The sequence below is a fragment of the Rhipicephalus sanguineus genome, chromosome 11 (assembly GCF_013339695.2).
Source record: "Rhipicephalus sanguineus isolate Rsan-2018 chromosome 11, BIME_Rsan_1.4, whole genome shotgun sequence".
Classification (NCBI taxonomy): Eukaryota; Metazoa; Arthropoda; class Arachnida; order Ixodida; family Ixodidae; genus Rhipicephalus; species Rhipicephalus sanguineus.
This window is the reverse complement of record NC_051186.1, coordinates 130,896,448-130,913,082: the sequence shown is the minus strand read 5'-3', so window position 1 is coordinate 130,913,082 and position 16,635 is coordinate 130,896,448. Positions and strand designations below refer to the sequence as shown.

At 46.1% G+C, this 16,635-nt stretch overlaps 1 protein-coding gene across 1 annotated transcript; it reads left to right on the top strand.

Annotated features, from left to right (window-relative positions):
- The first annotated feature begins 10,413 nt into the window (after positions 1 to 10,413).
- On the top strand, positions 10,414 to 16,272 carry LOC119374434 (TNF receptor-associated factor 6-like). Its single transcript, XM_037644524.2, has 2 exons — positions 10,414 to 10,757; positions 14,851 to 16,272. Exons 1-2 carry the CDS (start codon positions 10,473 to 10,475, stop codon positions 16,045 to 16,047), a joined length of 1,482 nt encoding a protein of 493 aa, XP_037500452.1. The 5' UTR covers positions 10,414 to 10,472; the 3' UTR covers positions 16,048 to 16,272.
- The last annotated feature ends 363 nt before the right edge of the window (positions 16,273 to 16,635 follow it).

Genomic DNA, 16,635 nt, shown 5'->3' with positions numbered 1-16,635 from the left:
CAGAGATTACACAGAAACATAGTGGCCTCAAACAGACCATCGGTACAGGCAACTGCGGGAAATAGAGTGACATGAATTTTTGCCTCCCAGCTAGAATAAACAGCAGCTGCGCCAGTATACTCCGCAGGTTTCATCTGATCGTTGCCTTAACACGGCGCCACTAGCACTTTTCAATCGTGCGTACTGCCTGAACTGTGAGCGCTATCTAGTGTATGAGATATTACAACAAATTTCGCGACTGTCCTTCTTTCCTGTCACAGCAGAAGACGGGGGCATCTAGCTGAGAGCTGTATTTCTTCCTAAATATGCGACCATACAGTATTACTAAATGCTACAAGGTCACTTTTTCAATAGTATGCACTGGATGCTAGAGGTTCGGTAAACCGCCGTGTAAAGTTGCGGATTACATAAAGGGTCTATAAGAACCTTTTCACAATTCACGAGTGCATAGTCCTGTGCTACATCTTCTCCCAACTAATGGCAGCAACTTTCGTGCTTCAAGTGGAGACGAGGTTGCACGTCCTGTCTATTATGCGTGTTCGTGTCAAGAGAGCCGAGTCTAGACTTTCCGCGACTCAGCGCAAGCAAACCGCGCTTGAACACTCTGTTTGAAGCAGTCACTGGCTGCCATTAATTGGGCTAACTGCATCGCAAGAAAGCTAGCTGAACAATTATGAAAATAGTATAAACCCTATAAGACGGACAGCTGGGCTAGCTGGTATACAGCATAATAAAAGATGGTTTCTGGCGTCCTTGTCTTCTTTACGCTAGCAAACCTGTATTATGTATACACGGATTACCTGATCCTCTCCCCATCATCGTACTTCATCACTCTTTTTTCCCCGTTGCGTTTTCCCCGGTGTGGAGTAGAAGGCAGGGGCGTACTAGGTCAGGCCACCCTCTCTGCCTTGTAATATATTTTCTCCCTCTCTTTCATTGTTAAACAATAGTTTATTTGCTAAAGAGTAAAACAGAATGGCACTAAGAACCAGTCAGGAAATAAGCAGCGCATATTACAATGCCGCACTTACACAAGAAACGAGTAAAATCTGAGGGTTGAATAAAATACACAAAAAAAGTTGCGATTGACACTACAGGTGACGAAAACTACTCGTTTATCAAATGTAAGGAGAGATGCGTTTATGCGGCAACACGATGAAACAGTGCGGCAAAAAACGAACACGAACAAAATAAGCAACGAGACGATGCGCTGGCACTTGTGAAATTTACATAAAAGAGTAAGCTTCTCTGTTGAAAGTTGGCAAATCGCCGTGCTGCTAACTTTCTCAACAGTCCACTTTTGTTTTGTTTCATGGGGTTGCTGCTCCGAACCACATGCTTTTTTCTACTGAGCGAAGAAATATCAGTTGCCCCAGATGCTCGGCCGACAACCGACACCTCCTTTGGGTCGCCACAAATCCAGCATGCGAAAAAAAGGCACGATGCGGTCTGCGTCAAACGTTGCTAACAGTCCTTGTGGGTGCAACCAGAATACAACAAAACAAAGCCGTAAACACGCGTGGCAGCAATACCGCTAGTAATATTAACGGTGGTACTACCGATTGCACGTCCGATAGCTTGTCGACAATAGTATTATCGATAGTTTGTTTACGCTATCGATAGTTTAAAAGAAACTATCGATGCTATCGATAGTCAATTTACCGATAGTTTTGCATCACTAATACTCAGGCCACGCTCAACTAGCTTAAGGGAGAGGAGGTGAAGGCAGAAGCAGACTGTGAGCCGGAGAGAAGCGGGCAAGTTCATTGGGGAGCGCTTGGAGTTGGTCGCCGTACGCGACGGAGATCATGGTGAGTTCATATTGTTCTCTATGGGGTATGGCCGCCGCCAGCTCCGGGCTCGTTCTGCTAGCGCAGAAATATGCGCTGTAGTGAAAGAAAGCAGTGAAAGAGAGGTGATGTGCACGGCATCTGCGTCTCAGGATAGCGCGCCTCGCAGTCATGCGCTACACTCTAAGAAAAAAAAGAGTATGCGTGACTCTTTTCGGAGAGTTCTGACTTGCCACGTATAGGACTCTCCCTAAATAGTCACGGTGACTCTCTTAGTGGGTCAGGGTCGGCTCGCTCTAGGAGAGTCCCCTGACCCTCTAGAAAGAGTGCAAAGACTCTCATCGGGAGGATCACGTTACCACTTATAGGGAGTCAGACGACTCTTGCCGGTAACGCTCCTAAGGGGGTCAAGGTACCCACACCGAAGCATCAAGCGACTCCACAAGTATTTTAAGCTACTCATTTGATCCTTGCTCTAGTTTTGCGCGAATACTGTTGAAAATAGTGGAGTATTCATTTTAAGCAAGTCCAATAATACTTGCCGTTCTGCCCAGCGACTGTAAAAAAAGAATAGTTCAGTTTTAGCATTATTTTAATAAAACTCGTCAAAACAACACATATTTTCCAGCAAAGTTATATAGAAAGCGCGAAAAGATGGTCTGTGATTTCCAATTAAGAAGTTTGGGTATTCCTCATTTACATGCTTCTATGAGTATAGCCAACTAAAATGTGTGACTGTGATGTGCACAGTGTCATATGGTGCTAAATGAACAGCAGAAATCGCCATCATGTTTCCATATTTATTCCTTGTGATTAAGAATAAATCAAGAAGTGGTGACGGCTTGAGGCATCAGACTTGTGGCTTGCTAGGTTGTCGCTCCTGTCCAGCGTGAGCACCATGAAAAACGGTATCTGAAAAGCTGAACGTGATATTATGATGAGAAAATGAAATTGCAGTAAAGGTTTGCAAAACCTACACAATAAGTGGTTCACACAGACATAATAAAGGCTAACAACGAAACAACAAAACAACAAAGCACATCCTCCGGCGGCCAGGGGCATGCCGTGAGCGGTTATTGACCGCATGTTTTACAAACGTAACCCATCCTTAAATACTCAGATAAACAGATGCGAGTACTAGGGCCCGAACGACACCCAGCGCGTGCGTACGCCGTCTACGTCGAGATCAGACATGTCATATGCTAGAATTAGCGCACATAACTCCCACAATCACGTACACTCACTCGATTCTGCTATAGCGCCCAACGTCATCGCAGTGTATGCAAACCACGAAAACAGCAAACAGAAACGAGGGAAAAGAGTGCACGCCGGCGGCCGCAACAACGCGCGCCGTCGAAAGTCTAGAGCTTTTTCACTTTACCGGCGAGGCGTGTCCAACTTGAATGACTACCGCGTACGTTCTGGAAGCCACCGTACTATATCTGCACCTCAAACTACCGTTTTTAAGCCAACAAAAACCATTACATATAGTGCGTCTGAGCGTTCTGTACACAGGCTTTTTTTTTCACGTTCCCACGCGTGGAAGCACGCTGCACACTCAAGGTCGATGGAAATGTTATTATGAAGTAGACTAAAGTGCATCTCAAAACGACATCTTGCACCTTCAGTAGTGCTGCAGACACGACGTGCGATCAGCAAGAAATGACCCTCGATTATTGTTTCCATCGCTCACTTTATGGGGGCTTGTACAGCAACGCGCGTAACGGTGGCAACTCGTTAACTGACAGCTTTAGTTGGGCATCCGCAACAGCCCCGCGGATACAGGCTACTGTTGGAAATGGCTGGCAGGTTCCGCAGAGCTGCTGCAGACGCCCAGCTAAAGCTGTGTAATTAGTACCTACGAAAGCAGTACACTCACCGTTAACTGGCGCCCGTTGTCAGTGTCCGCAGCTCCATGAATATTCCGTCCTCCAAGCGTCACTTCGTGCACGGCTCGAGCCGGCGTCAACACCACCGAAGACGCGCAACCTACGCAACCACGCAACGCATTCCAATAGACCAGGAGACTGAGAGACTGAGACAACTGAGACTGCTGAGACGACTGGGAGAGGAGAGCGGCGCGCCACCCCGGCGCCAACTCCGTCTACGTTGCCGAGCAAAGCGCCACAACGGCGCCAAAGGGCGAGCGTGCGATATGTACGGCGTATACGGCGGCTCTTCCGTATACCGAAGCCAATCGAAACGCGCTTCAGGAGGGTTAGTGACTCCTTCCCAAATGCGAACTCTTTTTCTCTGCCTGTACCTTCCAAAAGGAGTCAGATGGACACCCGAAGAGAGTCACGGTTCCATGACCCTCTTTTGACTCTCTTTTTTCTTAGAGTGTACGGCCAAGGGGTGAGGTTGGGGGCGGGAGTTGGGGTTGCCGTAATCGATTAGTCGAACAGTGTTAATCGATTAATTCGATTAATCGAAAGGCGGAAATCGATGACATTCATTCGAATTATTGTGAACCTTTAATCGATTAATCGTTCATCGATTTTACCATCCCTATGGCGGCCTTTCGGGTGCGTGTGCGGTACGCATGCGCAACTATCCTCCTTCCCTCTCTCCAAGAGCTGCGCGTTACTCTCTCCACTTCTCTACCAGCCCCTGCTTGCGGATCCCCTGCGTTCTCGCTTCTGCTCTCGCGGCGCAAGCGCTACTCTCCTCCTCTAAGCGGGTAGAGCGCAGCGCGAATTTCAAGATCCACCTACTGCACCGCTGAAGTGAACCTCACGGTTCACTTCAGCGACCACAAAGCCATCCTCATCAAAGCAAAGTGCACACCTCAAGTACTACACGCTACTCAATAAAGACCTTCGTTAACCGTTTCACCTTCGTCTACAACGTTAATAACACCGTTAATAACGATCCGAGGTGGGTAGCATGCCCAACGAACGCCAACGGAACGCGATCGTGCAAGTGCTCCGGCTTCGCATCGCCTCATGGTCCCCTTTAGCGGGAGATGGTGTAATGTTTTTGTAAGGCACCATGAGCCAAGGCAGCAACGGGTAAGCAGAGTCCCCCAGAATACAGCCATTACAGCACTTTGTTGCTGCTTCTTCAAAAAAAAGGGCCTTCACGGAAAACCCGGGCGTCATGCGCCGAACCAGGAAATCCAATGAGTACGTCTGTGAATCGGTTTTCGTGGTAACGTATGCCCTGGAGGATATGAGTGACTGAAACTTCTTGCTGTTGAAGTAAGAGTGCCATCGATAGTTCTGCATCACTAGTCGGCATACCATCCACAGGCGAACGGACTGACGGAAAGGTCGAACCAGACTATCTAGGCTTGACTCGCACCGTACTCTAAGAATCACAAACGAGTGGAAGCTGACTGGGATGATCATCTTCAAGCGGCTGCATACGCAGTGAACACGGCGGCACACAGCTCTGCAGGAACTTGCCCCTACGAGATTGTCTACGGCTAGCTCCCGCAACTGAATGCTACATTCGGTTTGGACACTCCCGTCAAAGTTGGGCGTTCCGTCTCACGCCAGACCCTTTGTCGCGAAATCCGTATGGAGGCGCGCAGGAGGATTGCACATGCTCAACAGGCGCAAAAGCGGTACTACGACCGACGCCACCATCCGGCGCCGAAATATAGTATAGGCGACGAGGTGTGGCTGCAGCGATGTGCTCCATCGTTTTCAGACAAACTGCGCCCAAAGTACGAAAGCCCGTTCATTATTTCCTAGCGCTTAGGAGAGAACACGTGGCGAGTACGATCCACGGCTTCTGATGCGCGCACGGACAAGAGAAAACGAAATAACTTTGCTGTGCATGTGTCGCGAATGAAGAACTGCGTCCGTCGACAAACGTGACGTTGTCTGACGCGCTTTTCTTGCAGAAGTAGACCAGTTGCAGTGTGGCCGAGTGTAGTGACGAAGACATTAGTGGTGCAGGCTCTTCTCACATTCTGTAGTTACGAAGAGTGGCACAGAAGCTCGGAAACTAGGGCGAAGCGAAGGAAGACGACGACGAAATAGAACAGTCTGCCCGCAGCAAGGGTGCTGTCTCTGTGTCGTTTCTTCACAATGTATATATATATATATATATATATATATATATATATATATATATATATATATATATATATATATATATATATATATACAGAGAGAGAGAGAGAGCAAGGAACATTTGCTTTCAATATGACGTCATTCTTTATAATAGAGGGATAATTTTTCAAAACTATTTGAAATCACGGACGAAGCTGCACACACAGATTGTATAGGCTGGGTCACCGTGTACCGCGACAACATAGCAGTGATTAATAATGTTATAAAAAAATACCGTCAATTGTATGAGGTACAGCCACATTTAACCTTTTCTTCATCTGAGCATTCCATCTGCAAACTTTACAGTCTCAGTTTGGCGCTGTAAATACTGTGTGCATGAAGGACACGCTTTGACTTTAGTATCTTAAATTCTCACTTATTAAACAAGACATGTGGCTGATAAAGCAAGGTACTTCGCAGAAGTCTTCAGAATAAGCCTCGTGCCAATTTTTTTACGGTAAGAACCCTCTAATTTAAAGTCTTTCTGAAGAGGAAGACCAAGTTCAGCCGATTAATTTTTATGGAAACCACACTGAGCTGGCTGTGTATATAATGTTATGAATGAGTACGAATTTATATACTAGGTGTCGTTCCTTGCCCTCCTAGTTTTTGCCAGCTTGGGCGGGGGGTGGTGGGAAAGGTGGTGAAGATGGCCCTTTACTCCTTCCCTCCGCCTCCTCCAAGCAAACACGATACGTAAACTGTGTAAGCTTCCGTGTAGATCGTTAGATGTTACTGATTGGCTGACATTTTCTGGTTCATGCTCGCAGCACGTGATCGCTCCACGACGCAACAAATGACGCGTAAGTGATCCACCCCGTAATGACCACTTACGCACGACTACGTCAAAAAAAAGAAAAAAAAAAAGAATAAACTATTTTCAATACGGCATATTGTTGGTCATTGGTTTTTTTTTTTGCTATTCGTCAAAAATTTTCGGTTTGCCATAAACTCGCCTCCTTGTTACGCGATATCATAAGCCTGCGAAAACTCGCGGCGTTAAAATGAAGTGCGCACAATAAGAAGCGCATTAATTTGCTGAACAATAACTAGTACTTTTTTGGAATAGCCAGACAGTGTCTTATTCTGAACGTAATTCAAGAAGGCTGCCCACCAAATACATTGGCAGCGGTTACTTATGGAAGCGGGTGAATGGATTCAGATGTGTATAACAGATGCTTTCAGTTGTAGTAACGACGTTGACCTGTTTTTGCGCGTATACAACTCTCTGTAAACTCATCGTTGCTGAGAGTGAGGTAGAGAGAGAAATAAACATTATTAAGAACAGACACAATTCTTCGCAGGTGGGTAGCCTTCTTAGTCCAGAAAACAGTGGACGCTGATCATCTCCCTGGTGAGGTAGATCAAGCTACAGGGCAAACTTGAAAGCTGGGCTTCTCAATGTGCTGAGTCCACTGCCTTGTTACAAGCCGCCGTGATCGCTGCAGGCTACCATATGATAAGCAACTTGTGAAGCAGGCTAATCGGAGACTAAAGTGGGAATCTTTTAGGGGCGAAGCTCCTCAGGGCGTAGGTCTGTCCCTCCTCTGTAGTATGCAGTAGTAGGTAGCCACCTCTAGTTCTTGGAGTGTTCAATAGATGGCGCTGCCGTAGCCACCTCTACTTCTCAGAAAGATCCTTGTCCTTATTGTTTATTGCACTTTCTTGCTTATTGTTGTCATTTATTGTTGCATGCATTGGCCAACACCCTCCCCCCCCCCCCCCGTGTTCTGTTTTAAGCATCGGGGCAATGCTTTTCCAGAGGGGGGCATTGCCACGTGCCTTTCTTATTATCACTTTTGCTGAATTCGGTTTTCGCCCACAAAGAATGTCAGCAACGCTCAGCGCAATCCGCGCCTCATTGTTCGAGAAGCTTCGCGATTATTGTAGATCGTTTCGTTAAGATTGCGCGCAAGCCGGACGCGAACATCCGAGCTTATTCTACAGCTTGCGCGACAGCCAGCGATACCGCTGGAATATTCGACGGCAAATGTATAAATGCCGACACGCTTCACCGCTTGTCAGTTTTTATCGACGACCGACGCCCTGTTCACCACTATCAGTGTACAGCGTGTATTGCTGTAATTTGAGTTTTCATTTCCCGGCCACAAGTTCGCCCAAATAAAGAGTTTCATCTTGAACACGTCGACTGCTGTCTTCATCGACGTCACGACCCCGTGACAGTATTCTTTCAAGTATTTACTATGTAAATTCTTGACTGCCTCAGCTGTATATTGTTTACGGGGCTCGGCTGCTGACCCGAAAGTCGCGGAGTTGATCCCGGCTGTGGCGGTTAAATTTCGATGAAGGCCAAATGATAGCGTCGCGTGTACTGTGCGGTGTCGGAGCACGTTAAGTAACACCAGATGGCCAAAATTTCCGGAACCCTCCACTATGGCGTGCCTCAGAATCATTCGTGGTTTCTGCACGTAAAACACTAGATATTTTACAGCGAAAGCTGTTATGAGATTATTTCAACGGCCGTTTTTCGCGCCGTAGTTGTCCGCCGCCGCCGGTGTCCGTAACCACTATCGCGCGAAATAAGAAAAGGAAAGGAAATACGAAACATTTTCCAGGATGGAACGGGGTTCGAACCTGGGCCCTCTGCGTGGGAGTTCTACATCAGAGCCATGCCGGTGCTTGAAACTTCCTTGCGAAAAGACGCTATACAGGCTTCATATCCGGATGGAACCACATTACTCTATGTAATATAGCGTGATAGAAGTGTCAAATAACAAACGGGCGTCACACGACGTGAATTCTGTAACCACGCCTCACAATAGAATAGCGCAACGAGTAGGTTGTTGAATGCTTCCAACCCATTACGAAGGGCTCTGCCATAATTCTTCATCGTCATCAGGCACAACATCAACAAAGTGCGCATAATGCCTTACATGTTTTTAGCGGCAACCACGGCTTTCCTTTGAATGACAAAAATGGCATAGTGGCTGCTTCCCTACTTCACAGAAATTATGATGATTTACAGCGTAGTGGGTTCCTTGCAAGTGCACTTGTATTGGTTGCCAAGGAAGCGCATAAGCCTATGATTCATTTCCTCGGGGTCTCAATAAAGTTCCCCCCCCCCCTCTCTCTCTCTTTTTCACGTCAACGTATGTTATATTGCATGGTGGGAGAGCGAAATAGCGACCGGGCTTCAAACAATGCGATGTACGTAACTGGTGAGCCGTTTAAAGCTTCCAAGACATTACAAAGGACTGAGCCACAATTCTTCTTCGTCATCAGTCGTGAAGTCAACAAAGTGCACACAATGCCTTACAGATATGTAGCTGGTACCTCGCTTCTGCGCGGAATGACGAATAATGGCGTTGTAGGTGCTTCCCAACTTCACAAATATTGTGATTTATGGCGTAGTGGGTACCTTGCTAGTGTACTTGTATTAGTAGCCCCAAGAGAGTAGCTTAGAACGGGCTCTAGAAGTGCGATTGGTATGGGTCCCAGGTCATTGTGGCATACTAATAAACGAGATGGCAGACACTCTCGCGCGGTGGTCTCTGGGTGGTCCTATTTTGTCCATTGTACCTGATACAGCTTTTATTACTGATTCGAGATTTCGGAAGTATTCTCTAACTCAAGATGCCAAAAGTATGAAATTACCAGTTCCCGAATATGGTCATCTTTCATTCGGCTGGAATAATAAATGGTGTCCCACTCGAAGACTGGAAGTGGCTATTACAAAATTGCAATGCCGGATACCCCCACTTAATTTTTATTTATACAGGTCTGGTCTGGTGCCATCTCCTATGTGCTATTTTTGTCAGGAATCTGAAAACATTGATCATTTCTTGCTTACCTGCCGTCGATTCATTAGGCATAGAAAAAAGCATTTCGAAATTTTATTCAGAAACTTAAGAATTAATCTGAATTCTCAAAATATTCTTTTCCTTGGGGCGTCTTCTCTTGGCTTCAGCAACGGGAACGTCTGCTCAGCCCTATGCGAGTTTCTCGGTGAGACACGAAGAATTCCCTGTTAACTTATTCCTTAACAAAATTTGATACTCCAGAATTCCTTTCATTCATTCGGTAATTGTTTCTCATATTGTGGTATTATTCTCCTCCTTATTCCATATCGACTAGTCATTCTTAAAATTTCGTTTATTCCTGCGGCAATGGATTTATTCCTCATTCTTTAAAAAATATTATTAAATTAACCGTCGGTTTCATGGCCGATCCCCCGTAGTGGGTAAGAGCCAACAAACGGGCACAAGCAAGCAAGCAAGCAAATGCCGCTCTTTCAGCTTTCGCTGTGACTGTGCTGCGCTTTCCGCGCAGGGCTGGCGTTTTTTTTTTGTTATTTAAAAGCCTGATTGTAAACACCTTTCTTGCTCCTACAGTTACTAATCAAGGCCTAAAAGAAGTCCTTTAAGCGGTGAGCTGTTGAACACACGGGCTGTTGCTCTGTAAGCACAGTTCTGGCATGCGCACATTCCCTATCGATAATAGAAGCGTGTGTGACGTCGTGGCAGATCACCTCACGGGGGCGCTATTAGTGCGATGATAGTAGCCGTAGAAACGTCTGCCGCGTAAGATTATTCACAGCGTTCCGAGGGGCCAGTGGTGCGAGTTGCCTCGACCGAAACAGTAGGCGGCTGCTGCATTCACCATGCCTACTCCAAGGCATCGGTACACTTTGGTCGGTTTTTCTGATGAGTTGGACTGGAGAGCCTTGGACTTCGTGGAACCAATTCCACCAAACAGAATATGTACAGCGTGTGGCCTAGTAACCAGAGTGACCGCTTTTCTGCCTTGCCTGCACGTTTTCTGCAAGAAGTGCTACGAACAGTGCTGCCATGATGACGGGCACTGCTGCCCTCTCGACAACCATCTAGTCGTGGAAGAAGACGTCGAATGGAGGGAGTTTCCTGTGATGAACCTGCTCAAACGGAAGGTAAGATATGCGAAGTGACATAAAGCATTTAGCACTAGCATTCAGAGTATGAAGTAATATTATTTTGGCGAGAATAGGCGTGCGAGAAGAAATCACAAAAATCAACACTACTTTGATTCATTCTCAGTAAATCACGTTATTCTGAATTAACTTACTAATTTACTCTTGATGTGCTACACTGTACGTTGACTCGCTTTAAATTCACTTAAATATGCGATCCGCATTCTACAGCATCATCGTACAAGTATTTAATGTCGCGATACCTTTCGTACCAATAGTTTGCGTGACGCCACTGGACGTCGGATTTGAATAGCACACATGCACATCATTCACCAGAGGGGTGGAACCCGCAAACTGTGGCAGATGTTTTAATTCCTTGTCCCATACCGAAAGACAGAGACGAGAAAGTTTTAGGGTACTGTACACACATAAATCATCCAGTGTTGCTTTTAGGAGACGATCCTCCAGCTTGCATAACCAGCCTTTTACATGAAGCAGAGTATTTAAGATAAGTGCCGCAGAGTATGCTCAATTTCCTAGAATACCAAAATGCTTTGCTCTACAGCTGGCACAGCCACACTTATTCTCAAAATTTTTTAAAGATGCCGGTAATGTGCCAGCTAGGAGATCTGTTAGAAAAGTATCCGACCTTGAGCCGAAGAAAAATAAAACTGGCATAACTGGAGCGCTGGAAACCTAATACCCCTCAATGTAGTCTCCATGGGACTCCACACACTTCTCCCAGCGGTGCTAACATTGTTGGAAGCATTCCGAGAAGGCCTCTTTCGGAATGGGGTTTAGCTCAGCTGTCGTTGCAGCCATAATGTCCTCTCTTGTCAGAAATCACGCTCCTTTCAATGGCATTTTGATTTTGGGAAACAGCCGGAGGTCCCAGGGGGCTATATCAGGAGATTAAGGGGCCTGTTGGACTACAGGAGTCTGGTCTTTCGCCAAAAAATTATGAATCAAGTGCGAGGAATGTGCAGGAGTATTGTCGTGATGGATGCGCCAATTTCCTGTTGACCACAACTCCGGTCTCTTGCGCCGCACAGCATCACGTAGGCGACGGAGGACATTCCTGTAGTTCTATTTGGTGATTGTTTGACCCTGTGGTGCGTACTCGTTGTATACCACACCGCGGGAGTCAAAGAAAGCAGTCAGCATCGCTTAGACGTTGCTGCGCGCTTGGCGGGCCTTCTTAAGTTTTGGTGACGTGAAATGCTTCCACTGTGACGACTGGGATTTCGTTTCCCAGTCATACCCGTACACCCAAGGCTCATCACCAGTGATTAGGGTGTTCATTAGGTCGGGGTCACTGATCGTGGAATCCAGCATGTCCTGTGAGACTTCAACACGCAGTCGCTTTTGGTCCACCATGAACAGCTTCGGCACGAATTTCGCCGGAATTCTATTTATATAGTCAATCTTCGGTAAGAGTAGAATGTGCAGACAAAAAAAACACGCCAGGCCTGCGCGGATAGCGCAGCACAGTCACAGCGAAAGCTGGAAGAACGGCATTTCTAGACCCCGTTATCAACTCTCTTGCGGCTACTAAGTCAAGTACACTAGCAACGTAGCAACTACGCCACAAATTATAATTTTTGTGAAGTTGGGAAGCACCCACCACGACATTATTCGTCATTCTGTGGAGAAGCGAGGTACCATCTGAAGGCATCACGTGCATTTTGTTGATGCTGTGGCTGATGACGATTAAGAATTAATGGCAGATCCCTTTGTAATGGGTTGGAAGCATTCAAAAACCCTCTCGTTGCGCAATTCGCTTTGTGTGACGCTTGGTTACAGAATTCGCATTGTGTGACTCCTGGTTGTTATTTTAATCTTGTAGCCACACTACATTACATATGTTAATGTGATTACTTCCCGACATCAAGCCCGTAAAGGGTCTTTTTGCGAAGTAATTTGAAGCACCGGCATGGCTCTGAGGTAGAACGCTGGGCTCCCACGCAGAGGGCCCAGGTTCGAACCTCGTTCCATCTCGGATATTTTTTTTATTTCGTTTTTTTTTTTCTTATTTCGAGCGATAGTGGTTACGGACACCGGCGGCGGTGGCGGCGGACAACAAAACCGGCCCTTGTTGCGATCTCATAACAGCTTTCGCTATAAAAGTGCTGATGCCCACCTCTTCCGCAATTTGTCGGATAGTTACACTGCGGTCCCTCATCACCACAGCACTCCCTTCGACAGTAACCTGGCCATTTCGGCATGCTGATGGCCGGCCGGAGCGTGGCTCGCTCTCCACTGATGCGCGGCTGTCTTTTAACCGGTTGTGCCATTTCTTAGTCTGTGTGCTGCTCATAGCATCGTCACCGAAAGCCGTCTGTATTTTCCGAATGGTTTCCATTTGGCTGTCGCCCAGTTTCTGGCGAAAGTTGACGCAGTAGCGCTGCACCAGTCGCTCCGTCATATTGGTTGCAATAAAAAAGCCGACGAGAGCACTACGTACTACATCACTCAAACGCTGCGTCCCAGCGACTGGCGCTATCGGCTGGCGGTAAAAAATTTGCACACGCGCACAAAGGTCGGCTGATGCAAGCGCGCTTGTTTCATATCCATCAGGTGTTCGCAAAAAGGATACGTGGAATACTTTTCTAACAGACCTCGTACGTTAATGCTTCTTGGCCACTGGGCAGAAGCACAAACGCTAGGCAGTATTGCTATGCATATATGGCATCATTTTAGTATGATGCAGCCGATACCCTTAGAATAGATATGTATCCGCATTTGTACAACGAAAATATTTAGGTCTCTGTGCAGTCATGGGCCATTATTTATCAGAATAAATGTGTCATTATTAACAGAACGTTTATACTTATGTCACTATGGCCGTACAGGGTCCTAGCGTTAGCACACAGCATCATATGAGCGTCATCACTAGGGTAAGAAAATTATATTACGTACTGGCAGGCGCGGCGCAGCATTAGTGTCGTTAACGCTGCTAAACGCAACTCAAGTGACTAATATATTTTCAACTTTTTGAATATTTTCCGTACTACTGTTTCAGCTGCGCAGCTTTTTAAACTTTTCGTTGTGTCGGGTAGTGCGAACAGAGTTTATCATCATCATGAACCGTCCCGCGCTCTCTTGGTCATCTTCGTCCTCGCCTGCGTCTCCTGCTTCGCTGCCACAGCACGCGCGCCCATTTGTCCGGCGTGGAATGCAATAACTCTGATGGGTGAGAGAACGAGTAGAAATAGAGGGAAAGAAAGAGATAGAAAGAAAAAGAAACAGAGAGAAAGAATTCGAAGAAATACATAAAGAGATATAAAGACAAAGAAAGAACTACAGAGAGAAAGATATATATAGAAAGAAACATACACAAAAAGGTGGCAGCAATATCAGAGAGCAAGGGAGAAGGAGAACGAGAGAAGAAAGCGGACGAAAGAAAGAGAGACAGAAATTGGTAGAGTAAAAAAAAGGAAAGCAAGAGAAAGAGCGAGAAAGGAAGCGTACCATAGCCACGCTTAGTATAGTATAGCAAGAGGTGGGAAAGGGAAGTCAGGCTGAGGAGTAGGGAGACGAGGAGGGGAAAGTGTGAGCCATAGAATAGCCATGCATAGTATATTATAAGAATGGGTGGGAACGGAAAACGAGGGTGCGGAGGAGTGGTGTGTCTGGAGGAGGGGAAAGAGTGAAGCGTAGCATAGCCATGTACAGTATAGATAGCCCCGGGTGGAGAAGGGAAGGGAGGATGAGGAGGAGGGAAAGAGGAATGAACTCCACCAGCTCCGCTGATTCCTCAGTTTTCGCACCACTAGTGCGTAGCTGCCTCGATCTTTATGTAGAGATTGTGGCTTCATTTTTGTGATCACATTGCGAGGATATGTTGGCGACCGACTGTGAAGACCGCCAGCAATTCAGATTTTCCCCAATGATGAATCCATGTTTGTTTTATGTGATGCGACATCATCAGTGCCTCTTTTTTAATCTGCTTAATGCACACACTCTTTTAAATGTCGGAAGATATTTGCAAAACGCAGCTTCACACATTAACGACATTGAGGTGGTATCAATTGTAAACGCTTTTCTAAATGTACATATCTCTGAAAACGAGTTCATTTTCTCTCTCCACCAGGTTAAATGCTGGAACGAAGACCGTGGTTGCAACATAGTACTGCCTGCATCAGAGCTCAGCCAGCACTTTTGCAAAGACTGTGACCACCACTCAATTTGCTGCCCGAGATGTTCGATTGTCGTGCACTGTAGTAGTGTGTTCGCGCACATGCAGAGCGAGTGCAGGGATCACGTGATGTCTGTGGCGTCTGGCAATCCGCAAACAAAGACCACTGGCGAAAAAGCATTGATGATGGCTTTGAATGCAGACATAGGTGAAATGAAAGTGAGGCTAGACCAGCTTACGCAGGAAAATAACGTCCAAAGCAACCACCTTAATGATATTTCAAATTGCATGATTACCATGAAAGAAGCACTGCTAGAAATATCCGGCAGAATTAATATCAGCGTTGCATCCTCTTCAGAAGCAATCCAGGAAACTCTGAATGACCACGGTGAAAGGTTGCAGCAGCTTGCAGGCACAATAATGAATTCACAGGAAACATTTAAAAATGCTTTGGAAGACACGAAGCGAAGTGTCGAGCAAGTGCAAGAAAATACAAGAGACACGTTGAAAGCAGATTTTAGGGAGCTCTTCAGTGATGAGATGAATGCGCTAAAGAAAACCCTTCAAAAAGAGTTGGAGTGTGCCACGAGGACAATCTGCAGCGACTGCGCAGAAACTGTTTCAAGGATAGTTGGAGAAAAGGTCAGCGAGAAGCAAATCAATTCAAGTGCAATAAATACCGAAAAAATACTCGCTTTAAACACAATCCATGTCAAGCGACATGAATTCGTCGTTGAAGGATTCAAAGCAATCAAGGAGAGGGCCTTTTCGACAGGAGATAGTATTTATGAGAACAAAAAAGTGTACATCGCTGGCTATTACTTGTGGCCAGGCTTACATTTTAAGAAAGTCGGACAGCACGTTTACCTGCATCCTCGCATTCAGCTGCACAAGGGAATGATCGACGACGTTCTTCAATGGCCGTTCAAAGAAAAGGTTCGCTTGACCATTAAACACCCATCACAAAACAAAGATTGCACCAAGGAGGTTATCCCTCGATACCATCCCGAGTACTATGCAAGACCCGATAAAGCAAGTAATGCAGGGGCATACCTCAAGGGCGTTTCATTTTGCTTGGACTATCTGGAACGTGAAGAATACGTCGCAGATGACAAGCTTCGGGTAGTGTGGGAGCTCGTTCCGGAAAACTGAGCCGCATAAAACATACATGGAAATTATTATTTCTAATAACTTTGCATCCTTCTGAGTGAACTGTATGCATTGTACTGTGCACACATAGTCCTCTATACGATTACTTTATTTATGCATAACGCAGCTTCTTGACCGATCCACCTCGCTCTTCAAACGGCTTTTGTTAAGATGATTGTAGCTTGTAATAAACCATTAAAATGCTGTTGTGTCATTATCATGATTCCATTTTACCTCTTGGCTTAGTATTACAGAGAGAGCAAACCGTTAGCATTGCGGCCGTAGCGGTACGCTCATGTTTTACGGTCCGGGTTTTGCCATGTCTGTGTCAACCCCATTTTGTCGAGCACTTGTCGCAGTTCGCAGTGCACAAGGCGTGAACCTTAGTAAAAGATCGGTTTAAGGATTGTTGTGATGCTAGCTTGGAAATTTGGAAGATAGCCTGAATAAAGTATTTAGAAAATGGTTTTAGGTGCGACTTCACCACACCGCTCAGAATTATTGTTGGCATTGGTGCGCCAAAAGAAAACAAAAGAAAGCGGGATAAAAGCAGGCGTGAAGCACAAAAACAAAAACTGGCATTATATACAT